Here is a 26,322-nt window from a genome sequence, read left to right on the forward strand (position 1 = left end):
ATAATACCGATTTTCTTATCTACCACTACGATTTGCCTGTTGTAACGTTATACATTGTTATAATTCCAGAGCCGTGTGGAGGAGGAACACATCGAAATGATGCTATGACAAGCTGTGAGACATGTGACGCTGGATTGACACCAAACTCTGACAAAACAGCCTGTGGTAAGATAACTTTAAAGCTTATATTTAATATTATTGTTATGTTTTAAATTTGAATTAACTGTGCTATAGAATGAAAAACGAGGATATTGGTACTCACAATGACCTCTTAAAAAGGTAGTTCAAACGAATTGCTGCTTAAAGATTTCCTAATTCTTCAGAGTCATGTCCAGCTGGAAGCTACAAGAACATTGAAGATGAACACGTGTAAAGAATGTCCTGATAACACGATCAGTTCAGAAGGAGCAGCCTTGTGTACAGCTTGTGAACTTGGCCAGGAACGAAACTTAGGGAGAACTGCGTGTGGTAAGAATTGTTAACAAGAACCGGGCTGAGATGAATATATCTATATAGATGGGTAAAGATATGGTAGGGGTTAAGACGGGATAAGGATAAGGCGCCAGATAGGGCTAAGAATCAAGAAGGCATATTTGTGGTACGAAAAGACAAGAACTGTAAGGGCTTATAGTAAGAGTCTGGGTTGCAATAATTTCCTTGAAAAACCGTGGAATATGTGGAATGTGGATATTTAATTTGACAAATATTTTTTAAACAATGCTATTGTAAAACATCTGAACTGTACTTATATAATAAGGATTTTCTTATCTTCCACTACGATTTGCCAGTTATAACGTTATAATTCCAGAGCCGTGTGGAGAAGGAACATATCGGAATGATGCTATGACAAGCTGTGAGACATGTGACGCTGGATGGAAACCAAACGCTAACAAAACTGCTTGTGGTAAGATAACTTGGAAGCTTATACTATTGTTACACAGTATTTGAGACTCGGACCCCAAGCAAGCAATGGTATAGTTATGTTAGATCTGGTTGCTTGGAAGGGTTAGGATTAGGAAAGGAAACAAAATCGTGGGATAGAACTGTTAGAATAGCGGTTGTAATTATTGTTGTAATTATCACACAACCAAATTAATCAGGTCAACGTGATTCAATATGATATATCTGCAGTGAGCTGCACAGGACTGAAGGCTGAGTGGAGGACTACGATCAGAACCACGACACAGTTCCCAGTAGTTCCAGAAACTGTGGTGGAAGTGAATTGTGTTGAATCCAGAGCTCTCAATAAAGGGAGCAGTAAGGTGACCTGCATCTCAGGAACGGAATTTCGTTTCGAATCCGATGAACCTGAGTGTATACATCCAGGTATTGAAACAGTAAACATGCTAAATAACCATAGCATCACCATAAAAGGATAACTTAAAGGATAACTTAACAAAAAAGCGAGATGACTCGGACCGAACATTTGCTAAGTCAAAAAATTTACAAAGTTATCTTGGAAACAACTTTTGTTTACATTCCAGGTTACCTTGATCATTATGAGCCATAAACATTTTTTCGAAGCCGACCATTTGAAACACAATTTTTCAAATGTAGGTACGGACTATTTTCGGCTCATAATTATCAGGGTAGCATGAAATATGAACAAAAGTGGTTTCCAGAAAAATTCTGAAAGATTTCGACTGAGAAAATTTTCTGTTGAGTCATTCTCGATACGTACCTCTGAAGGCAGGGTAGAAGGGGACTTCGAAACCGAAAAATTCTTTAGGCACATATTAATCAGTGTAACATAAAACATGGACTGAAGTACCTTAGTTCGTTTAATTCCAGAGCCGTGTGGAGAAGGAACATATCGGAATGATGCTATGACAAGCTGTGAGACATGCGACGCTGGAATGACACCAAACTCTGATAAAACAGTCTGTGGTAAGATAACTTTAAAGCTTATAATATTTAATATTATTGTTATGTTTTAAATTTGAATTGACTGTGCTATAGAACGAAAACTGAGGATATTGGTACTCACAATAACTTCATAATAAGGTAGTTCAAACGAATTGCTGCTTAAATATTTTCTAATTCTTCAGAGCCATGTCCAGCTGGAAGCTACAAGAGCATTGAAATGAACACATGTAAAGAATGTCCTGATAACACGATCAGTTCAGAAGGAGCAGCCTTGTGTACAACTTGTGACCTGGCCAGGAACCAAACTCAGGGAGGACTGCGTGTGGTAAGGATTCTTATCTGAAGACCAGGGGGTAATTCAGAGTATTCTGTATTATACACATTTTGATATTTTATATCACATTAAGTTCTAACTACTTTCTTATTTTTTAGCTGAGTGTCTATATGGAAGCTACAAGAACAAAGATATGACAAGCTGTGTGATATGTGAAACAGGATGGACACCAAACACTGACAAAACTGCCTGTGGTAAGATAACTTGAGAACTTGGAAGCTTATACTATTGTTACACAGTAATTGAGACTTGGACCCCAAAGCAAGCAATGGTATAGTTATGTTAGAGCTGGTTGCTTGAAAGGGTTAGGATTAGGAAAGGAAACAAAATCGTGGGATAGAACTGTTAAAATAGCGGTTGTAATTATTGTTGTAATTATCACACAACCAAATTAATCTGCACGGAACTGAAGGCTGACCATTTTCTAAGTAAAAAAATTGAGTTATCCTGGAAAAACTTTTGTTTACGTTTCAGGTTACCTTTCAGGTTACCTATCATTATGAGCCATAAATATTTTTCGAAGCCGACCATTTGATACACAATTTTTCGAATGTAGGTACGGACTATTTACGGCTTATAATGATCTGGGTAGCATGAAACATGAACAAAAATGGTTTCCCGAAAAACTCTGGAAGATTTCGACTGAGAAAATTTTCTGTTCGAGTCATTCTCGATACATACCTACCTCCCAAGACTTTTGTAGTTCTTCAAGTTTTTAACAGTACGAGAATATATGCTCAAAAAAGAACAATGGAATAGCTGGTCCAGACTCCAGTATGACGAAATAAAAAATAGGTCAAAGAATAATAACTTTAGAGTTTTAGGTCCTGCAATTTGAACCCCCGAGTGGTGTCAAAATCATAAAATTGATAACTAGTTAAACTCGCATTCAAAATAAATAATAAATGATGAATATTATGAGATGTAATAATACAATCGTTTCAGAAACATGCCCAGCTGGGCAGTATAAAACTTGCAGCATGATAACATGTGAACTGTGCCCTCCGGGAACGTTCAGATCAGCTGACATGGATGCAACCAAGTGTGTCTCTTGTACGGGAAACATGATTAGTCCTATAGAGGGAGCTATTTTCTGTAGACAATGTGATGATAATATATTGGCAAACTCAGATAAAACTCAATGTGGTATGTGAGGAATAATATAGAAAGTGTCTATCACGGTTTAAGTCGTTTAAAATAGTAGTTTCGTCTTAGATTTAGATTTTTAAATTAGTACTAAACGTATGTTCTAAGTTTTTGTTATCAGTACTAAAGCAATTCGGCAACTGAAATTTATTGAAATAGTTAATTCAAACCAACAGATGGGCTTTTGAATAACTATGACGTGTAAAAAGTGCAAAGCTTATAAACTATGCAACTACAATAAAAAGTCAATAATTTCAGAGATCTGTGCACCTGGGTGGTATTCTCGCAATGGAGGAAAAGAGCCTAGCTGCCTGAGATGTGATCCCTCTGAATACCAACCATATCCTCAACAAACCCGATGTTTAGCCTGCGCTGGATCTGTCAATAGGGAAAAGACAGCTTGCTTGCCTGTAAGTGCCAATGTCAGGTGTGGGCCTATTTCCATCACACTACCGTGGTTGAATAAGGGATCACCTATAGAATTTGAAGAAACCTGGGCAGGAAACAGAAGCTCAGTTAACTGTCCTGGAGGTTCATACAAGAAACTTTACAAAGAGTGCACTGTAGAAGGATATTGGGATGATAACACTGACACCGATGAATGTGATTCCCCACTGTCATCTTGCTTGCAATCAGTACTTGAAGTTGAAAGTGACTTGAATGCAGACAAAGTACACGATCTCAACAAGGAACTGAACTGTGTTGCTGATGCGGGAGCAGAAATTATACTGTCCCCCAGAGACACTCATGAAATTGTTGATCTTCTTTCGAAATTAACCAAACATCCTACTTCTGAGGTGAACGAGCTAAGTTTGGTCATGATAAGGTCAATGGAAAATTTGAGGAGGGGAGAATCTAAATTTTTGAAGGAATCGGAGAAATCAGAGATAATAAAGATTTTGGAAACTGTGTCCAAGTCCAATACAGAAGATAACATAATAACAACCGACTCGATTGTATTGCAATCAGTCACTCCGACCATGTCTAAAGAAAAACCTGCCATTAACCTGACAGCTCCTGAAACTGTCCCAGCAGACGATCTTCCCATCATGCTAGATTTCGGAAACCAACGAGGACAAAAAATAAATGTGGCGGTCATGGATGAATCCTATAAAAAAATGCTGCCGAAACCAACAACTCCAAATAGCACTTTGGGCTCTCCAATAGTCTCAATCATCTTTTTAGACAGTGAAATAATAGACGGCTACAACTTTTCACTGGTCTTCCAGCAAAAGAAGGATTCAACTATCTCTGGGGATAACATCAAAAGAACATGTGTATATCTTGACGTAGTAACGGATGAATGGCTGACTGAGGGTTGCACAACTATTCTAAATGAAGACAAAACCTGCATGTGCACCTGTACTCATACAACAAGCTTTGCAGTGTTGCTAAGTCCAACAGAAGTGACAGATCCAGCCCAGGATATCTTCAGCTACTTTATGTCTGCAGTAAACCTTATCTTCCTGTTCCTTACTCTTGGCCTGATTCTTCCGTTCAAAAAGCTGCGACAGAAGCAGGCCACTCTGATCCAACTCAATCTTATACTGGCTCTGATATTGGCTAACCTGTCCTTTACCTCCCTTTCTGCCTCTACCAAAATAACTGTGGACCAATCTGGGAACCCTCTATTGTCATTAAACAAAGGATGTGTTGCAGGTGTGATCATTACCCAATACTTCTTTCTGTCTGCTCTTTCTTGGATGGGATGCTGTGCTTGGAACTTCTTTGGAAAGATAGTTAATGCTATAAAGACCTTCGGAAATAAAGACAAGTTTCTCTTCCACAAGTGTGTAGCTGTAAGTTGGTTACTACCACTGATATTTCCAGTTGCAGCCTTCTTGACGTCACTCACACTGAATAAGGACGACTACTCTACACCTTATGTTGGGGCAACAAGAAAGAATGACACGAGCTGCTGGGTTGAAGATCCTTGGAGGTATGTTGGGTTCATGGTGCCTGCATACACAATTCTTCTCTTCAACTGTGTCTGCTTTGGAATGATAGCTAGAGTAATTATCCGAGCAGCAAATTCTGGAAGTGGAATTTCTAGTATAGAAAAAACAGCTAAAGCATTGATGATAGTTGCAGTCTCAATTGGGTGTCCTTGGATTGTGATTGCCCTTGCAGTTGGTCCTGGAGCTGTGTTCATGCAGTACTTGTTCATTCTTCTAACAGGACTACAAGGACCTCTCCTTTTTACTGCTTTGGTCGTGTTCCAAGAAGATGTCAAAGACAACACACTTGCTTTATTGAGAATAAAACAGTCTAAGAAAGAGGAGGGGAAAAAGAATGTCAGCATTACTCAAGCTTCTGTTGTCAATTCTAATGCTTATGCAAATTCTTCTCAAGGAGCTGAAGCAGCTGTTGCCGAGAAAAAAGATGGAAGAAAAGAGGAAGATATAATATATGAAGATGTCGAAGAATGTGAGATAGCAAGGATAGAGAAAGGATCTGACGAGATTGAATCGGAGGAGAAAGAAAACCAGGATGATGGAAAAAACTCCCCAAATCTAGTATAAGTATAACTATGAACTAAGAAACCAGTAATAACCTAGAAAAGGAAATGGTTTGCTGGTAGGACAGTAAACTTCATAACTTAAGTGTAGTGAGTGAATCAGACAATTTTCGTCAACAGCAGATTCTTAGAACTTATTATGAGTATTTATATAGTTGAAGTAACCAAAATCTGCCTCTGTTTGTAGAATATTAATGTAAAAGCAGTCTGTAGAGTGTAGACAATAGACATTGTGAAATATTTTTGGATTATTTACTGCACATATTTGCACATATTTTTGAACCCTGATATTGAACACGAAAAACAATTAAAAAGTTAATATTAATGCATTACAGTGGAATGCAACGTATGTCAATATGATATTATATGGATGCGGATGCTTTATATTATTTCATATGAAATATGTTTACCTGGGGACCCCAGGCTAATATGTTCATAAACATAAAGATTCGGCGGAATGACAGGCTGAGCGCCGCCCAGTAAGAAATATGTCTATAACTTTTTTGATTATGCACTAAGTTGTCGTCTTACGACCAAAATCAAACGGGGAATCGTTTAAGATTACTTTTACTTTGAAGCTTCTCATTCTATTTATGTGCTTTTTATGAGGAAATACGTCAGTAGCCTTTTAATTTGAGCTTTTTGTTATCTTTTAAAAGTATTCCAAGTGGTTTATATAAGTGTATATATTAATTGATACATGTTTCGTATCCCAATATCAGAGATAATATTTTCCGCCTTCGGCGGCGCGCGCTTCGCGCGCGAAAAGTGGCATGCAACGTATGTCAATATACATACAGTCATCATCGGTATCCAATCAAAGCCTAATGAACCTCATTAATACACGCTAACGCCTTACTCTTGATCAGATTGGGTGACGAGATCACTAATTGAGTGCAAATATCACTGACTGAGTGCTCGGATCACATATCCGATGGATTTGAAAATGGTCATAACTCAGCCATATTTAAACTAATGAACTTGAAACTTTTGGAAAAGTTTTCAATTATCAAGCCAAATGTGTGCAAAAAATTTTGAGTTCTTAGCTTAAAGCGTTCTCATTTTATGAAGACAATAGTGAAAAAGAGGGAGTGTCACGCCACGCCCACTGTAATTGGGCGTGGCTTACGAAACTTTCAGGAAATCTAAGTTTGACCCATATCTATAATCTCTGAAATTTTGGTGCAATTTGGAGACGAATTACGTGAGTTATTAAGAGGTTGCGTGTGGGTAGTCACTTATGGGCCACCCTGTATTAACTCTCAATACATTGGGTAGGGGGCGAAGCCCCCCCAATAGCAGGTGTCTGGGGGCGGAGCCCCTTGTCGGGGGATAGGGGGGCGAAGCCTCCCCGAAAATTTTTAAGGAAATTAGACGATTTTGACGCATTTTCCAGTACTTGAGGGACACGAATTTACGTTAGCAGCAACTAAAAGAAAAAGTGCTCCCACTCTCCCTCCCTCCCTCCCTCCCTCCCTCTCTCTTCAACCCCCTGGACGGAATTCATCCATCGTTCGTGGTAACTGGCATGGTATTTAAAAATAACACAATGTAGGGGGGGCTACAGTGCAGTGGGGCTACAGAGCAGTGGGTGCGAAAACAATTTACTGTATACCATAGCCGTCTGGTTTAATGTTATGTTGAAGAATAAATTTTCATGTTTTTGTAAACTTGTCCCCCAAATCCCAGGGGGGCAGCTGCCCCCCTGCCCCCCCCCGGTGATGTAGCCCATGTTAGCGGGTGATACTCGTCGTAAATTATTTGTTCCAAGACCAAAGACCATCGATGAGTCCAACTCGTAGCGCATCTTGGTTTACTGGGCCGCGCTCAGCCTGTCCTTCCGCCGAATCTCTATTCTATGTTAATGAAGATTATAGCCTGAGGTCCCCAGGTAAATCTTGGTAGATTATGAACTTACAAGGAATTTGGTGTTGTTTGCGCGCGTAAATTAAATCAATTTTCCTTGTGTCAAAGAGATTAATAAAGACTTCAACTTATTACGTTAAAATATTTTCGCGCGTTACGTAAAACACTCAACTTTTATGCAAATCTGTTCCAAATAAAAAGTTCGAAAATCGAGTGTTTTAGTGAATAACTTAGAATATATTTTTGATTTTCTTGAGAACTGACCGACAGAATTTTCTTCAACTTTCCAGATAGTTACATGGCTATAAGACATGGCCCTTGATATTTTCCTCTTTGATTGTACACCATAAACACGAATTAAATTGAAATTTTGAAGATGTACTTTGAAATGTTATCGTTTACAAAATACATTTACTGCATGCTACTGCATATTTCTGTACAAATTACTTGAAATTCCTAAGATTGATCATCAGCATAAATAAATCATCAGCAAAATTCATTGAAAAAGGTCTTAAAATAATTGCCAGCTTGAACAAGCAATATAACCACCGTTATATCAGAGTAAATTTGTTAGTATATGTATATGAATCAGAAAACCTCGCTGAGAATCCAAACTAGTATTAACAGCTTTCTGGAAACAAACAGACTTCTGAGCATATAATTTACACCACTTGACACAAACCCACCAAGTATTGAAAACACGGAAACATTGACTATCCAAAATGAGAAAAACATACTAAAATGAAGGTCCAATAAGTTAATAAAAATACTGACATGCAACTCAACTAATAAAACAATAGCTTATCAAGTCTATTCAAATCTGTGAAATTAAGCACACTCCTTTTCTCAGCGGATTAACTTGAAATCAATACTTTTAACAAACTAAGTTTTCTTTTTCTTAGGTTTCTTAGGATGATCCAATTTCCACTGTTTAATATGTTCCTCATCACAGAATGTTCCTATCTTTTTGTAAGTTTCCATGAACTCTCTCTGATAGATATCTTTAACATAGTGAGATAGGGTGAGTTTGGGATCCGCACAGTTGGAATGGGGACTGAATGCTCTGAAGGCCCCGTTAAGGGCCACCGGATCTATCTGGAATGTGGGGTTAGGTATTTGGGGCATTTTAGTAATTTAGAATTAGGGAATGTGGTAGATTTAAAGATGAAAGGTAATATGTAGTATTCCCATATTTATTTAGAGAATTGTTAATAATTTATATAAGGAATTCAATCTTCTGAATTTTTATTTACGAAATAATATCATGTCGAATGTATATCAAAACTCAGGTCTTTAGTCACTCCACTGCTCACGAACTAGTCACGTGAGTCGTGACATAATGACACATTATTGGCCCAAATATTTGCAGATTACCTACTTTTAGAAAATACATAATCGCCCGCTAAAATTCTTTACGTATTTTGACTCCACATTATGGGGGGGGGGGGGGGTGACATGTCTCCAATGTCTCCAATGTCTTTTGTCTTTTTTGAAAAGATAGGGTGCAGAGACATGTCCTGGAGACATTGGAGACATTGGAGACACAGCTTTTGGAGACATTGGAGACATTGGGGACATAAGAGACATTGGAGACAAAGCTTTTGGAGACATTGGAGACATTGGAGACACTGGAGACGTAGATGTATGATTGGAGAAGGAGGAGGATCTAGGAGGAGGATGACCCAGGAGGAGGACTCAGGAGGAGAAGGAGGAGGATGAGGACTCAGGAGGACTCAGGAAGAGGACTGAGGAGGACTAAGAAGGAGGAGGACTGAGGAGTACTGAGGAGGATGGCTGAGGAGGATGGCTGAGGAGGATGGCTGAGGAGGATGGCTGAGGAGGATGGCTGAGGAGGATGACTGAGGAGGAGGACCTAGGAGGAGGAGGACCCAAGAGGAGGAGGACCCAGGAGGAGGACTCAGGAGGAGGAGGAGGAGGACTCAGGAAGAGGACTGAGGAGGACAGAGAAGGAGGAAAACTGAGGAGTACTGAGGAGGATGGCTGAGGAGGATGACTGAGGAAGATGACTGATAGGGAGGAGGAGGAGAAGAAGGACTGAGGAGAAGGAGAAGGAGGAAGACCTAGGAGGATGAGGACCCAGGAGGAGGACTCAGGAGGAAGAGGAGGAGGAGGACTCAGGAGGACTGAAAAGGAAGAGGACTGAGGAGAACTGAGGAGGAGGAGGACTGAATAGGAGGAGGAGGAGGAGGGGGACTGGGGAGGACTGAGGATGAAGAAAACTGACGAGAAGGACGAGGAGGAGGACTGAGGACTGAGGAGGATGAAGAGGAGGAAGACCCAGGAGGAGGAGGACTGAGGAGGAGGATGAGGACTGAGGAGGACTGAGGCGGATGGCTGAGGAGGATGACTGAGAGGGAGGAGGAGGAGGAAGAGGACTGAGGAGGAGGAGTAGGACTGAGGAGGAGATTGAGGAGGACCTAGGAGGAGGAGGACCCAGAAGGAGGACTCAGGAGGAGGAGGAGAACTTAGGAAGAGGACTGAGGAAGACTGAGAAGGAGGAGGACTGAGGAGTACTGAAGAGGATGACTGAGGAGGAGGAGCAGGATGAGAAGGACTGAGGAGGAGAAGGAGAAGGTGGAGGAACTAGGAGGAGGATGAACCAGGAGGAGGACTCAGGAGGAAGAGGAGGAGGACTCAGGAGGAGGACTTAGGAGGAATGAGAAGGAGGAGGACTGAATAGGAAGAGGAGGAGGAAGACTGAATAGGAGGAGGAGGAGGGGGACTGGGGAGGACTGAGGAGGAGGAGGACTGACGAGAAGGATGAGGAGGAGGACTGAGGACTGAGGAGGAAGAGGAGGAGGATGAAGAGGACCCAGGAGGAGGAGGACTGAAGAGGAGGACTGAGGATGAGGACTGAGGAGGAGGAGGAGGACTGAGGAGGACTGAGGAGATTGGCTGAGGAGGATGACTGACAGGGAGGAGGAGGAGGACTGAGGAGGAGGAGGAGAAGGACTGAGGAGGAGAAGGAGGAGGACCTAGGAGGAGGAGGACCCAGGAGGAGGACTCAGGAGGAGGAGGAGGACTCAGGAGGAGGACTCAGGAAAACTGAGGAGGAGGAGGAGGAGTGAATAGGAGGAGGAGGGGGAATGGGGAGGACTGAGGAGGAGGAGGACTAAGGAGAAGGATGAGGAGGAGGACTGAGGAGGAGGATGAGGACTGAGGAGGAGAAATGAGGAGTACTGAGGATGATGGCTGAGGAGGATGGCTGAGGAGGATGGCTGAGGAGGATGGCTGAGGAGGATGGCTGAGGAGGATGGCTGAGGAGGATGGCTGAGGAGGATGGCTGAGAAGGATGACTGAGGAGGATGACTGAGAGGGATGAGGAGGAGGAGGAGAAGGAGGAGGACCTAGGAAGAGGAGGACTCAGGAAGAGGAGGAGGATTCAGGAGGAGGACTCAGGAAGAGGACTCAGGAGGAGGACTGAGAAGGAGGAGGACTGAGGAGAACTGAGGAGGAGGAGGAGGAGGACTGAATAGGAGGAGGGGGACTGGGGGAGGACTGAGGAGGAGGGGGACTTGGGGAGGACTGAGGAGGAGGAGGACTGACGAGAAGGATGAGGAGGAGGATTGAGGAGGACTGATGATTGAGGAGGAAGAGGAGGAGGATGAAGAGGAGGAGGACCCAGGAGGAGGAGGACCCAGGAAGTCCGGAGGAGGACCCAGGAGGAGGACCCAGGAGGAGGACCCAGGTCCCAGGAGGAGGACTCAGGAGGAGGAGGAGAACGACTGAGGAGGACTGAGGAGGACTGAGGAGGAGGAGGAGGAGGAGGAGGAGGAGGAGGAGGAGGAGGAGTCTCCAAAAGCTGTGTCTCCAATGTCTCCTATGCCCCTAATATCCATTTTATGTCCCTAATGTCCCCAATGTCCCCAATGTCTCCAAAAGCTGTGTCTCTAATGTCCCTAATGTCCCCAATGTCCCCAATGTCTCCAATGTCTCCAAAAGCTGTGTCTCCAATGTCTCCAATGTCTCCAATGTCTCCAATGTCTTTGTCTTTTTCGAAAAGATAAGGTGCGGGAGACATTGGAGACATGTCACCCCCCCCCCCCCCCCCCCCATTATGTTGCTGCAATGTACTGTACATATTGTACGCGAGCATGACCATTAGTCATTACGCTCTATAAGTGCTTAATGTATAAGCCCGACACTTCAATTTTAAGATGTTTCAACATTATTGTCGGACAGCCTCTTTTAACAAGCGGCTTAATCGTTATTTTGAAGTATTGAACCAATTAAAGAACTGTGATCTAGAAAATTCTGCTCGTAATTATGTTTAGTAATATTATCAGAAATAAAAACATGCCTTACCTATATAAAATCATAAATCATAATGTAATTCTATAATCTAAAAACGTAACAGGATTAATTAACAGTAGCTACATCAACTGTATATTAAATTCACTATTGTGACGTTACACTAGAACTATATAACGTTGCATTTATCTTCAATCTGTTTACCTTAAAATTTCTACATTAATGTATAATCACTATTTATTACATATTTAAGATGTTACCCCGTATCAACAATTACAACAAGTACTTAGTGCAACCATACAATCTATATAATCAACTATTAATTTATAATCATAAGAAGAAGTAATCCGCTACTTAAATAAAGTGTCAAATCTTCAAATTACAAGACTCAAACACAATAATGACTCTTTAGTTAATTTTAGATAGCTCTTCAGTAAATATTTTTAATTATAAATGAAACCCTACATGGAACTGGTATTGATGAGTAATGCTCTTCCAGGATATTACAGAACTAAACTCTGACAGCTTCTTAATCGACCCCACTACAACTCACATTGGTTGATTCTCGATCAAAAACATGGATGGTAAAATTAAACAAATAGAACAACTTAATAAGAAAAAATAACCAAAGTAAACAACTAAACCAGGTCACTGTTTATGATCAAAAACCCATTTTTCATTACAAAACCTCCCCATGGACTTATGAAACTCCATGTAAGTTCGCTGGTTAGACTCTTTAACGTAGTGTAATAAAGTCGACTGGTCGTTGTAACAGAACTTGTGGGGGCTGAAGGCACGGAAATAGGGCACTAGTTGGACTGGGTCTATCTGAAAGTCAGCGCAGGATTAGCACCAGTGCAATATTAGCACGTGCTCGGTGTAAATAGCACGTGATCCTTGGCGAATAGCACACGTAAAATGGGAAATCATGCAGTTTGGTGATCAGCGGGCTCATGCATTTTTTAAAGGCTGTTTTGAGTTAATTAAATCATAGGACACCCCGGATAAGTCAGCCAAAATGGAGGGATTTTAGACAATAATACACGCTATAATATAGTCATATTCATAGTGTTAGCATCTATTAGTTGGATAATATCCGGTTGTTAGCATCTATTAGGATAGAGATTATAGGCACAGAGGCGAAACCCCAATGATGTGTCATCAAATATTGGGAATATTTGGGATTATATAATTATATCAATATAACGATCTCACTTAATATCATAACAGATTGATTACTGGGGACGCAATGAGATTCTCCTCTTACTATAATATCAGTTTAATCTAATAGTAAGACGTGATTTTAGTCCCAAAGCATTGCCTGACTAAGAGCATGTTACTGAACAGGGCGTATCATTAGATAGTTCTGTAGATGTATTATTGTAGCCGGGTATTAATATTCATATTGTATGAATTACCTGGTAAAGATGTTTATACTGGTCTGTAATATTTCACTTAGCTTTTGTTCGAAATGAACGTAATGTAAACCACCTAGAGCTTACAGAGTTACAGTACAACTTTTTAATTATATCACACGAGAGTTAAGATCGTATTGTTACATAGACAATAGACATCAAATTATATGAAACCTCATCAAAGTGCATATAGGGGCCATATAAAATATATAACTTAATAGAAAACATTAGTTTTAATACTTTCAACACTACTATATAACAAATAATTTGAGAACTGAAGAAGACGTAGTTACGTGGAATGATTATTTCTATTCAATAAAGTTTCTAGCTTAAAGTCTGCTGCTTCAATTTGTTCGCAAGTTAAGAGTGTAAAGAGAAATTCTCCAAGAGAAATCCAGAAAACATTAGGTTAACTTAGATATTTATTGAAATTTGATTAAGTTATGTCATATTATTATATCATATCCATTCTGATTGGAATTAATTCGTAATGTTTCATGACACACTGTAATCATTAACTCAGATAATTTACGATTTATCGTCTTCAATAACACAGAGAATAATACAGAAGTCACATACATGTACTTATGTACTGTGTACAATTACATGTACTGTGTACACTGAACAAGTATATGTACTGTGTACAAGTACGTGATATGTACAAGTACATGATATGTACAAGTATATGATAGTACATCATGATGTTAAGTAGTAGTACATGATATGTACATAATAATGTAAAGTACAAGTTATGTACAAATCTGTACATTGTAGAATGTAGATATATATGTTGTCCCGTTACGAAGAAGACTTAAAAGCAGAGACTCTGTACAATGTTTCTAGGTAGACATGAGATTCATCTTCAAAAGTTATGATCCAATTTGATTGTTTTCGTATTTAACGACAAATATAATTTATGAGAAGAATAAAAAAGAAAACCCGCGAAATTAGATAAAATTAGAGCTGATCTTCTATAAAACGGAGATGGAAAAATTATAATAATTATGTAAATATGTAATACAATATTACGATGTTAAATGTACGTTAAAATAATAAATAACCAACAGTGAAATTTTTAAGAGAAACTGTACGGTAAATAGGCAGAAATCAAACAGAAACTGTTGCTAAAATAAAAAATAAATAAAATAATTATTGCTTGCTAGTAGCGAGTTGTTTTAAACCAAATATTGTAAAATGATTATTAACATTTATTTCGTTTAAAAACAACAAAACAAAATCAGTTAAATTATTATTATTTTAAACAGATTGGCAGCCAGCTGCACATGCTTCAATCGTAATTGTTATCATAGTATTCAGTAACAAGAGAGTGTAGTTACAAAAGTAATTAAAGTTACAAGAAGTTTGGTAACTAAAGTAACTAAAGCTGCAAGAAGTGAAGTAACTAAAGTTACTAAAGTTACAATAAGTTTAGTAACTAAAGTAACTAAAGCTGCAAGAATACAGTTACAAAAAGTACCACATTCTTTACATACCTTAGCATGATAAGCCAGTGTCCCCATAAAAGCATCTTCAACCAGAAAAACAGGTTGGACACCAGAGTAGTGGACATCTAGAAATTTCTGAAATTATAGGGTTATGTAAATTATGTTAGAGTTAAAGTTGTAGGTCACAGAGTTACGAAGGGATTAAAATTGCTATTTTTCGCTATTATTCGAGAATTACCAAGATGAACGATAAGCGATGATGAGCCCTCCAAATGTACAGGGCCTTCTTCTTAATACTAATCTTTCAATTCAACAAAAGTGCAAAATCCAAGTTGGCAGTTTGGTCTTTGGTGCAATTATGGAGAGACAGGCGGGTGTCAGTACATTACATCGGGCGAAGTACGAACTTACGTTTACAAGACTATAGAACTAAATAGTTAATAATAATAGTTAATAGTACTATGGTTACAGTATGTACTGAATAGAAGAGGTATCCTAGCAAGTTTCCTGAAATTTTAACAGGTACCCCTCCTCATTTAACCCTCAATTAAGTTTCCTATCATTCGGCTGAGTCGACCGAGGAGATCGCATAGATCCAATGGATCCTTAGCTACTCCCTAAAGCCGTGTGATATATTATCCAGTAAAAGGAGGTTCCTGCAGCACCTTGGTGTGGTTTACGTATTTAACAGTATCACAACTTGTTAAACAACAAAATAACAATATCACGCTTCAGCGAGGAAACACTTGATGTTTGCATTGTGTATTATATGTAATACTGTTAACGAAATACTTGGTGAAACCTTGCTCAAGTTCCTCTGTCAATTTGACCACGTTATATATAATAATATATATGTATAATAATGCATAATTTGCATATATGTTATAACTTTATATCAAACAGGATCTTGTAAGATATCTTCTTAGTTTAGTTTGCACAGACAGATCTTAATCTGTAAGTGCTTTCTACAACAGACTTATAAAGAATGACATTGCTAGTAACCTACATTAGCTGCGCCAGCATTACTTTTCTACATTTAAACGTATTATACATTATACGTTAATGTTAAAACAACTATCCAACTTCTTACACATTTCCCGCTGCTACAAAATGTAAAAGTGCAGTGTAGACTGTAGTACACAGTTGTACGTTAAGGACCAGTAAAAGTAGTGTTGCAGTACAGTGTCCTACATGTTCTACATATCCTACATGTTCTACATGTCCTGCATGTTCTACATGTTCTACAAGTCCTACATGTTCTACATGTCCTACATGTTCTACATGTCCTACATGTTCTACATGTCCTACATGTTCTACAATCTACATGTCCTACATGTTCTATTTTCTGTGCATTGTAGTAAAAGTAGTGTTGCAGGCTACACTTACTCTCAATCAGTACAGTGTTCTATGTGGTGAGTGTAATACTACGTGGTGGGGAGGGACTGCACTTTAACACTGTGGATATACGTGTAAAAGTTCGGGGTAGTAACATGGGACTAGGTGAGGTGAAGTGGTGAGGGAATTTCTGAGGCATTTTTAGGAGGGGTGTTTTAAGATATTATACTGGGAAACAAGACTTGCGGTAGTGCAATGTGGCTAATGACCATGAACATTTGATAATCTCGTGAGTCGTGAGATTGCTAAATAACTGTGTATGCATTGTATTGCTAAAACTAGGTTAGAGTAAGTAAAAAAAGTAAGTAAAAAAAGTAAGTATAAAAGTAAGTATAAAAAGTAAATGCTCACATGAATAGCTTGACTGTTGAGAGTGTAGCCGCCACCAGAACAGTAGGGAGAGAACTTATCAGGGGCCCACTCTTCAGGCTTCACTTCATACCTGAACAAACGGGTAGTGTCAAACCCAGCTGTAATAATATAGTATAATGGTAGTAATATAATGTAAATATATAATATAATATAAAGATCAAAGAAGGAGTTTGTACATTTTTAATGTTTAATCATTTACCTCATAAACAATAAACATGTGATCTTTACTGTTTATAGTAAGTGTAATTTTCAGCTCTATAAATCAGTCTACGATAATTCAATTGGTTTCATGATAATTACAACAAGACAAATCTATTAAATTTGCTGAGGTGATATCCAGTTCATAACTCTGTCGAAAGCCGAAGTAAGTCGAGTTTTCACAAGTGTGTCACCTCCTGATGACATCACACAAATAACGTACTGGGCGCTCACAATCAGATAAGTGATTAGAAAAGGTAACCATCCATTTTTTGTGATCATTACACGGGAAAATAGAGGCTTTTTCTTGTGCAAGACGACTAAGCAAAGTGTTAACACACAAAAACAGGCAGTCTGGAAATTGCAACCAAGTTCAAACTCAAATCGAAAATATCTTCAGGTCAGAACGAAGATGATAATTTAAATGCTGCAGTGCTGTAAGAGGCAGTGCTGTAATATATTTCACAGAAATAATATATTTCACAGAAATAATATATTTCACAGAAATAATATATTTCACAGAAATAATATATTTCACAGAAATAAGACAATAAATAAGACAATAAATAAGACAAGAAATAAGACAATAAATAAGACAATAAATAAGACAATAAATAGCCCTTACCGGCCATGTCTAAATACAGGCATGCCCCCGAATCTGACACCTCCAAAAAAGGGCACTGAGAGATCTTGCTGTTTCATCAGTTCGTGGTACTTGGACATGTTTATTATTGTGTCGTCATCACACTTTACCATGGTGTCGAAATCATATCTGTCGAGTAAAAATATCGTGTTCAATAATGATAATAAATCATGCTGAGATATTCCTGAAATATATGTACCGTGGACCGTGGTGTACAATCCACAATCATGTCATATATTATCAAAATACATAATATTATTATCATGTGAAATATTTGGATTAGCTCACATGAGATTTTGTTATCATCTCAGATTTCAAAATCATTACTAAAATCGATTCAATCATAGACATATTCAGCAAACCTATTAACAGCCCATTCGATGAGCCACAAGCTTTTAAAAACTAAATTCTTGTAAGAGTCCTCAAAATTTCCGATTAGAATGTCACCAAATTCTTTGGCCTCTTGCAGTACTGCAGCATTTACATTCTCATCTTCATTCTGGCCTGAAAAGGATGGGAATTATCTAACTTACTACACAAAACGTTGTTTTCTAAATTTCAACCAATATGGAATTCTCCACAATTACGTAACTCAAAGTACAACAATAAGCTGTTCCTAACCAACAACGAAGAAGTGTTTCCAGTTGATAGGTTTGCCCTCAGAGTCCGTCCAGTTATAGGCCCAGTACCCTTCATCTCTAATGAGAGCCCTTATTTCTTTTTTACCGGGGGCAGTTATTACTAAAACTAAATACTGTACATACTCCTTCCTGATAGCAGGGATTAATGTTAATGAACGATTCCTGCACAATTTAAAATAATTATATATTACTTTACTTTACTTTTATACATTTCATGAAGTTTCAAGATGTTGTGAAAGATAACTATGGTCGGATGAGAACTATTTGTAGATAGAATGAATTGCGCACATGGCTATAACTATAACATGTATAAACTTAACATATTGTATAAACTTATATTTCGTTTTACTTACTGAGTGACCATATCAGCGATTATATTTCTGACCTCTGCGGCACCATCTGAATCTGGCTCAGATATTATAGCAGACGGTGAACCCTTATATTTGTTCCTTAAATTCCTGAAAACAATCAAGAGTAAGCCGTGGCACTATTGGGTGTCGAACAATGATGAACAACACTGCAGTTCTAACAAATTGTTTGAATAAATTTTCAAAATCAGTCTTGTTATTAATTACAAACCTTATAAACAATTGTAGTTTAGTGCGGGGTAAAAATAAGTAGTATCTGAGTTTGTTGAAAGTCTGGGCAAATGATGATGATCTGTTCTCGTGGACTGCCCCCTCTGCTTGCAGGTAGAGAGTCTGTGAATAATGATTAATGGTAGGTTAGTAGCTAACTAATTTGTTTTACATTCCAGAAAACTGTGCTCTGATTGGTACAGGGATGCTCAGAAATTTTAATTCTATCACTTTTTCTTTCACAATGACAATTGGTGCAGAAACAATATATAAATAGTGCATCACTTAATATTTGAATCAACTGTATGTATTAAGTACTTTAACACTAACCTGGACTATCATGATCGAGACTAAAGCACACAGTCCTATAAAAAGGAGAAAGAGAACTCTCATTAATCTCATGACTAGAATCTTTTTAAATATAGGGAGGGGGTATAAGGTAAAGCCCTTCAATGTGCAATCAATCTCTCATAGTCTTTCGTCAGAATATTGTATATGTCATAATATTTACATCTGAAGTTAGATAGTTTTAGTGTGGTCATGGTACAGTAAAACCCTGATTTAAGAAGTAGTTTGGAAGAAAGGAAACATCCGCAATGAATCAGGGTCCACAGGTAAATCAGGGTTTTACTGTATAAAGAAATGTGTAGCTAAAATAGTTTCAGAAGCAAAATCGATCAAAGACACAACCCTAACAATAATTACACATTGTTTTTCAATTAGCACAAAAACATCTTTGATTTCTCTATTGCACATGAATTTGCTGCAATGTAAATTCGTGAAAACTATATAATTTATAAAATCGAGAAAAGTACATTTTCAACTTTTTCCAGTGATGACCGTGGTTTAAATATTAATCCATTGATAGAATGGATAAAAGAGCACGACAGCTGCCACACTTCATGTTAAAAAGTTAAATACATTTTTTTTTAAAGTGTGTCCAACAGTATATTATATAGTTATATACAATAAAGTAATTCAAGTGTTGCAATTGGCAGAGCACAATTATTGTGCTGCCGTTCCCTGAGAGAAGGCAGTAAGTCCATTTTTCGAAATTTTGAGATATTGGTATCAAAATTTTCAGGAGAAGATTCTCTACAACTTAAGCTATGAATCACGTTATAAAAATACTGTTTTAGCTGTCACGAAATGCAGTAAGTCACACAAAACTTGACAATTTAGCACGTTATCCCAAAACCTTCCCTGAGAAAAGGCAGTAGGTCCATTTGTACAGCCTTCTCTGAGGGAACTTTTTCCGTGAGTGAACTTTTTCCCTGAGAAAAGGCAGTAAGTCCAGATTTATTTGCAGTTTTTATAGTTTTTGGCCTATAACTTCCACAGTTTTAGTTATATCGAAATAATTTGTATGTGGTCGTAATCAGCTCAGCAAGCAAAAAATGTTGGTACTAATAATTCAAAATTTAAAGAAATATTATTTTCAAAATTTTTGAACCTGAACACAAGGGTCCCCCCTTGTGTGAATTATTGAAACATTTTTTGAAAAATTTGTTGCTTTGAATATTGTTCAAATATTTTTTTCCAAATTAATGCATCTGACCGAGCTGAATACGATGCTGTAAAAATTATTCCAAAATATTCGATATTTAAGAAGTTATTATAGGCAAAGCCTGCAAACTTGCAATAGATTTCTATAGTCGTCTTGAAAGCACTGAAAATGAACTTCTCTCCGCTGCATTTCACGAGCAGATTATGCTGGGCCTTCCTTGGTACACCAACATCTCTAATCTTCTCACCAAATATAACTTCCCCCACTCATCCTCTTCTAAATCCAAGCTCTCTACCCAAATCAGTCACAACATGAGGGAAGAATTTGTGGATACCTGGAAATCTGCCAAGGCATCCTCACCTAAATTAGAATTCTACAATCAAATTAAACATGATTTTGAACCAGAAACATACTTAGGAGTGGTTAAGATACCCGATGCTCGGAAAAGCTTAACAAGGTTTCGTATTAGCTGCCACAATCTTTACATTGAGAGGGGCCGTTACGAAACCCCCCTAGTACCAAGAGAACATCGATGGTGCACTTTTTGCTTTTTCAGCAAGGGGCTTAAGCCTATTGAGGACGAAATTCATGTTCTAACTGACTGTTTACCCCAGTGGAATAAATTTTAAATATGACTAGGAATCCAATTTGGGAAGAAAAAAAGGCTATATATTTTTCGGCCGCTTTGCGGCCGACTTGTCACTGGTCAGCTCTTCTCCCAGGTCAAGATTAGTTTGAAATGCTTAGCGTATCCATTAGAATAATTACCGGATGAATATGCAATTGCAAATTTTGAAATTAAATAAAAAATTTCTGAGAATTCTTTAATTTATTTGAAACGCAAGGAAATATTTTTTAAAAGAAGTATAGACCCTAGCCCACAGTCATCTCCATACTATTCTTCTTACTAACTCGGTAGATCGAGTTTAAAAGTTTGACTCTCATCAGCATGATCAATTATTCGCTACTCTGAAAGTGGCATCGACCTTGTGTCGATATTTATGGCCTGACTTTGGATCTGAAGCTTGCTTCTGCCAGGTTAGATACAATATTGGACAATGAACAATGATAAACTTCGGACTTAAAGCGGGATAGGGATGTATAATGGAGGGGGTTGTCTGCACTGTACTCTAGATGATCTAGGATGTGAAGCTTGCTTAAGCCTAGAACACACGAGTTCCCCTGATATAGTAGCAATGGCTAGATTCACTTCCTTCCCACTTGCACTGTTGTTGACTTGTAGCTACAATATTAAATTGATTCGTGGAAATCGGTCTCGGATGTGAAGCTTCCTTAAGCGCCAAACCCTGAGAATACTGTATTACTCGAACTTCGAGAATTTTCTAAATGAATCTAGACTAAAGGAGCCAACTTGAATCCATAAAATTTTGAATGCTACATTTTAAAATACCGCTCTATATTTACACCGTTCACCAGTTAATATGGCTGGGAGGATTAATAAAACAAAAGTTAATAAAACAAAAGTTAAATTTATTACCAATTATTCAATCAATACATATCATAAATTCTAATATTGGAAACACAATGCAGAATGGATGTCTTAAACTATAATTTGTTGTCACTAATAATCTATTTACTTTCAAAGTTGAAATTTAGTTAAGTATGAAATGCCACCACATCATAGTTAGGGTAAAATATAATTCTTAAAAATTTTAAAATTAAGAAGATTGCTCTATGACTTAAAATTTAAAATTTAGCTAAAGATGTCTAATTTTTAAATAGTTGGTTACAGTTTATGACAGTACTGGCATGACCAATTTTATTGTGGCTGGTAAAAGGACCCAGTTGCCTGTAAGGGCTTTACCGAACCCCTGGGGACCACAATGTGATAGGATCAGGCCAGATGTTTCTATGTAGAGCAATTTATTTATTTCGGAGCTATGGTTACGTGGTATAGTTGGTGGTCATGTTTAAAGGTCAGTTTATCCTTGTGTGCTAATTATCCATCCAGATGCTTAGTGATGTGAGTAAATCATGCCCTTCTACATTATATAACGTTTAACTATAAATTTGTTTTTACCACAGAAACTGTGGCACTAAGGTCAAGAATTAAAAATTTGTACTCTCATTGATAGTTAAAGCGTTTTTTTTTTTTTTTTCCCCAGCACTACTACACAACAAAAACCTGTCGGCCCACCGAGGAAACACAGTCGCAGAACAAAGAACCCAATTGTGCTCCTCTATTCTGCGATCGTGTGTATTTACTATAAACTAGCTAAATGCAGTTAGTAAAATTTTCTGGAATCATTCAAGTCGTTTGATTAGTTTATGTGTCAAAGTAATGTCCATGATAATCATATTTTTGGATCCCCGGTGGGCAAACACTCGTCCCAAAGGCTAAGGCAAACCTGTCAATGTTTCCCCATACGAAGTAAGGAGAACACATACTCAGCCTACAACTCCACCCATGGGACGAGACGTCGTGAGCCTCAAAATATATAGCATATACCCAGTCAGCAAACACTATACACAACATACATACGATACCAATCAATGTATAATGCCATTACTTCATTTAAAAGAAAATACATCTGCTATCTAATTTTAAAAAATTGAAGAATAAACCTGAAGAGAGGAGAAGGAGAGAGGGGTTTGGGAGAGGTAGAGTAGGAAAACAACAAGATCCTGTGCCGCAGGATTTTAAAATTTGTTGTATGATGATTCGTTTTGTGTCGTCTCTTAGATTAATATAGGTCTGATACCCTTGTCATGGTTTTTTGCAATAACACCGTGGTTTACTCATGTGATTATGTTTACTAAATCAACCTATTTCAATGATAATTCATTTGCATCAAAGTTGTAACTGCACCAAAGTTGTCGGTCATATTTAGACTGTATTGGGAGGATTCATATTAGATTGTCGATTGTTTAAGATTAACTTGATATTTTAGCGTATCAGAGCTGAAATTTTGCATGACTATTTCAAATGACTATTTTACATGACTATTTTTTCATATTCCGGGATGTTGAGGAAGGAGGAATGGATAGCTCGCGTTTTCTGCGCGTTTTTTGGTGTCTGAATGCGCAAAAAATAGTCAAGCAATCTTATAGGTAAGAAATAGTCATGGAATCTAGGAATGCGCTCGATTCGAACTTCGAGTCGATAAAATGATGTAACATCGCGTTAGCCCTGAGAGCGACCAATTTTGATTTAATTTTAAATTAATGTGAATATTTTTTCCACAAGAATCTTTTTTTACCGGTTATCAACAAATTTTGACTAGGTGTTAAATTCCTGGACGCCTGACTATTTGCCACTGGGCTGTTTACTCTACTCCTCAGTTAGAGAAAAATTTAACTTCCATCCCAAAAATATTACTGACCTAGCCGGTTTGCTATCCGATAAAACACTAGACCCTACAAAATTTACTGCCACAGCAAGAGCAATCCATTCAATTCTCTCTGTGAACGAAAATTTTACAGCCTACTATAAGAGCCCAGATTTCCACTCAAATACTGGCCAATGCATAATGCTATAGGACCTCAAAAATAGTATTATAAAACATTTCTATTTTATCCCTACACATTTGTAAATAACTAGAATTGTGTAACCTTAAATTATTTCAGAATTATAACTATTATGAATTCAATAAAATAATTATCACTTTTGTATCCTTGTATCCTTGTATCCTTTGTATCCTAGGCATTTTGAGCGAGAAATTATCCATTTTTCATCAATATTACACACTTGCAATGCACAGGAGGCCCACATAATTATATTGCAAGGATATGATCAAAGATATAGAAATGTTTTATTTTTTGTGTTGACTTTATCTGAGGAAAAATGGACTTACTGCCTTTCTAGAGAGGAATCGGTTGAAATCGATCCTGATAAAAGGCAGTAAGTCCGCAATTCCCTCAGAAAAGGCAGTAAGTCCAATGCGGATGGGAAAATAGTTCAGTTATTCTGGAGAAAAATGGTTTTTATAGATCAGTGTTGGTGAATTTATGCTTTTAAGCATGTTTAGGACATATGACAATAATTCATTTACACATAGATGTCAAAATTAACCCCGTTTATACGAATAAAATTACCTAAAAAACGACAATCACGTTTGTCCCATTTTCTCAAAATGACATCGATGTGACTTACTGCCTTTTCTCAGGGAACGGAAGAATACAGAGGTAACGGAAGAATACAGAGGTAACGGAAATTTTCCACTGCTACCAATATTATATAATATGAAATATCAAAAATCAAATATATACACATCTACTCCATCATAGGGGCAGGGATGAGGTTATAAGAGACTTCTGAAAGTGGTTTCTCATATTTGCTGTCCATTTTTTGATTTTTCCCTCTGTACCCTCGTAGAGCAATGAGTGTGGTTCTTAACATTGCAAATCTTATTCTTGTCCTCACATGTCTTACCACATCGCAATACCTCTCTTTCCTTTTCCTGGCGATGAGGTCTGCTACTCTATTTACAAATCGCTTACATTCTTTGGACATGCCTCCAAAAGTTAAATAAATTGATCTTTATATTATATAACATTTGTAGCGCAACGCGATTGGTGATGCACTACTGGGCGTCGCACATCAAATAACGGGGGATACTCGTAAAATATTTTGTATTTATCCCAAGACTGTTCATGATTCCAACTGGGCACGTGTTATAAATCAAGAGGCTTGCATATAATGAACATATTGACACGGGTGCAGAGTTGAGTCTGTACGGAACCTAGTAGTTTCAGATCCTTGTTTAACTTGCCGTACAGCAAGGTCATCCACTACTTTAGCCCGGCGAGGCACATAACTCCCTCTACAACTCCATGACAAATGTTTCATATATACTAGCCGAGTTCACAAGAATATATCCTAGTGTTTGAGAAGAGCTCGTTAGAACTGCTTCCTTTCCCTTCAGTATCCCACAGTCTCTCGAGTTTCGTAACTGCCAGAGAACTCTCTTAAACAATTACTAGACTCGGTGATTATAAATCAAGAGACTTGCATATAATGAACATATTGACACGGGTGCAGAGTTGAGTCTGTACGGAACCTAGTAGTTTCAGATCCTTGTTTAACTTGCCGTACAGCAAGGTCATCCACTACTTTAGCCCGGCGAGGCACATAACTCCCTCTACAACTCCATGACAAATGTTTCATATATACTAGCCGAGTTCACAAGAATATATCCTTGTGTTTGAGAAGAGCTCGTTAGAACTGCTTCCTTTCCCTTCAGTATCCCACAGTCTCTCGAGTTTCGTAACTGCCAGAGAACTCTCTTAAACAATTACTAGACTCGGTGATTATAAATCAAGAGGCTTGCATATAATGAACATATTGACACGGGTGCAGAGTTGAGTCTGTACGGAACCTAGTAGTTTCAGATCCTTGTTTAACTTGCCGTACAGCAAGGTCATCCACTACTTTAGCCCGGCGAGGCACATAACTCCCTCTACAACTCCATGACAAATGTTTCATATATACTAGCCGAGTTCACAAGAATATATCCTTGTGTTTGAGAAGAGCTCGTTAGAACTGCTTCCTTTCCCTTCAGTATCCCACAGTCTCTCTATATCATAATAAACCTACAATGTTTCTTGCAACCAAAATACAAATTCTAAACACAAAACAACCAGATTTTATTCAAAGTAAGCAGTTACAAGTTAATAACAATTTATCCTTAATTATAAATCAACAATAAAACTAAAAATATATAAATATTCGGTGATACAATAAGGATTAGTCATAAAATAAATAAAAATTTAGATCCATGAAATGCTATTCTAACTTAATGTTTAGTATTTGATATGTAAACTGATCACTGTTTCATGTGTGACTAATTTGCAATTTATAATTATGGTCAATATCTGGATCATCATCACTTTACTTTCAGATTCTTGCTCATATAATGTTTCCATCATTTTCAATTTGTTGCTACATGCTATGAAAGTCAAAGTTTTTATATTTTTGGTATAGCTGTTTTATTATATAATTTATTATATATTTATATCTGGTTCTTTTGTCTTTGGGCTGAGAATTTGTATTTATTGACACGTTCAAAGTTGGGTATTTTGGTTGACGGATTGCGGATGTTACTCGTCTAAATTTCTTCGAAGTAGCGCGCGCCGCTTTCTTCTCGAAAATGGCCCGATGGCAAG

At 37.9% G+C, this 26,322-nt stretch overlaps 2 protein-coding genes across 3 annotated transcripts; one reads left to right on the forward strand and one right to left on the reverse strand.

The window, feature by feature from the left end:
* The first annotated feature begins 3,000 nt into the window (after window positions 1-3,000).
* LOC134813947 (adhesion G protein-coupled receptor E3-like) lies at window positions 3,001-6,375 on the forward strand. The gene has a single exon (XM_063821892.1). It carries the CDS (start codon window positions 3,541-3,543, stop codon window positions 5,866-5,868), a length of 2,328 nt encoding a protein of 775 aa, XP_063677962.1. The 5' UTR covers window positions 3,001-3,540; the 3' UTR covers window positions 5,869-6,375.
* Window positions 6,376-8,345: 1,970 nt separating this feature from the next.
* LOC134813951 (beta-1,3-galactosyltransferase 5-like) lies at window positions 8,346-19,211 on the reverse strand. Of its 2 annotated transcripts, none has more exons than XM_063821901.1 (9): window positions 19,020-19,211; window positions 18,691-18,812; window positions 18,465-18,569; window positions 18,092-18,240; window positions 17,833-17,974; window positions 17,453-17,599; window positions 16,609-16,699; window positions 14,911-14,997; window positions 8,346-8,825 (listed from the first exon to the last, which is right to left on the reverse strand). In XM_063821901.1, exons 1-9 carry the CDS (start codon window positions 19,089-19,091, stop codon window positions 8,613-8,615), a joined length of 1,128 nt encoding a protein of 375 aa, XP_063677971.1. In that variant the 5' UTR covers window positions 19,092-19,211; the 3' UTR covers window positions 8,346-8,612. The 2 variants fall into 2 exon arrangements, with proteins under 2 accessions (XP_063677971.1, XP_063677972.1); XM_063821902.1 differs by lacking the exon at window positions 8,346-8,825 and adding an exon at window positions 11,996-12,830.
* Window positions 19,212-26,322: the final 7,111 nt, after the last annotated feature.

This window comes from Bolinopsis microptera, chromosome 4 (assembly GCF_026151205.1).
Source record: "Bolinopsis microptera isolate Bmic1 chromosome 4, MBARI_Bmic_1.0, whole genome shotgun sequence".
Lineage (NCBI taxonomy): Eukaryota > Metazoa > Ctenophora > Tentaculata > Lobata > Bolinopsidae > Bolinopsis > Bolinopsis microptera.

Coding starts and splice junctions, on each gene's coding strand:
- LOC134813947 (XM_063821892.1), top strand. CDS start 3,541: ATGACGTGTAAAAAGTGCAAAGCTTATAAACTATGCAACTACAATAAA.
- LOC134813951 (XM_063821901.1), bottom strand. CDS start 19,091: ATGAGATTAATGAGAGTTCTCTTTCTCCTTTTTATAGGACTGTGTGCT. Junction 18,570..18,690: donor AAACTACAATTGTTTATAAG/GTTTGTAATTAA, acceptor GATTGTTTTCAG/GAATTTAAGGAACAAATATA. Junction 18,241..18,464: donor ATCGCTGATATGGTCACTCA/GTAAGTAAAACG, acceptor CCCTGCTATCAG/GAAGGAGTATGTACAGTATT.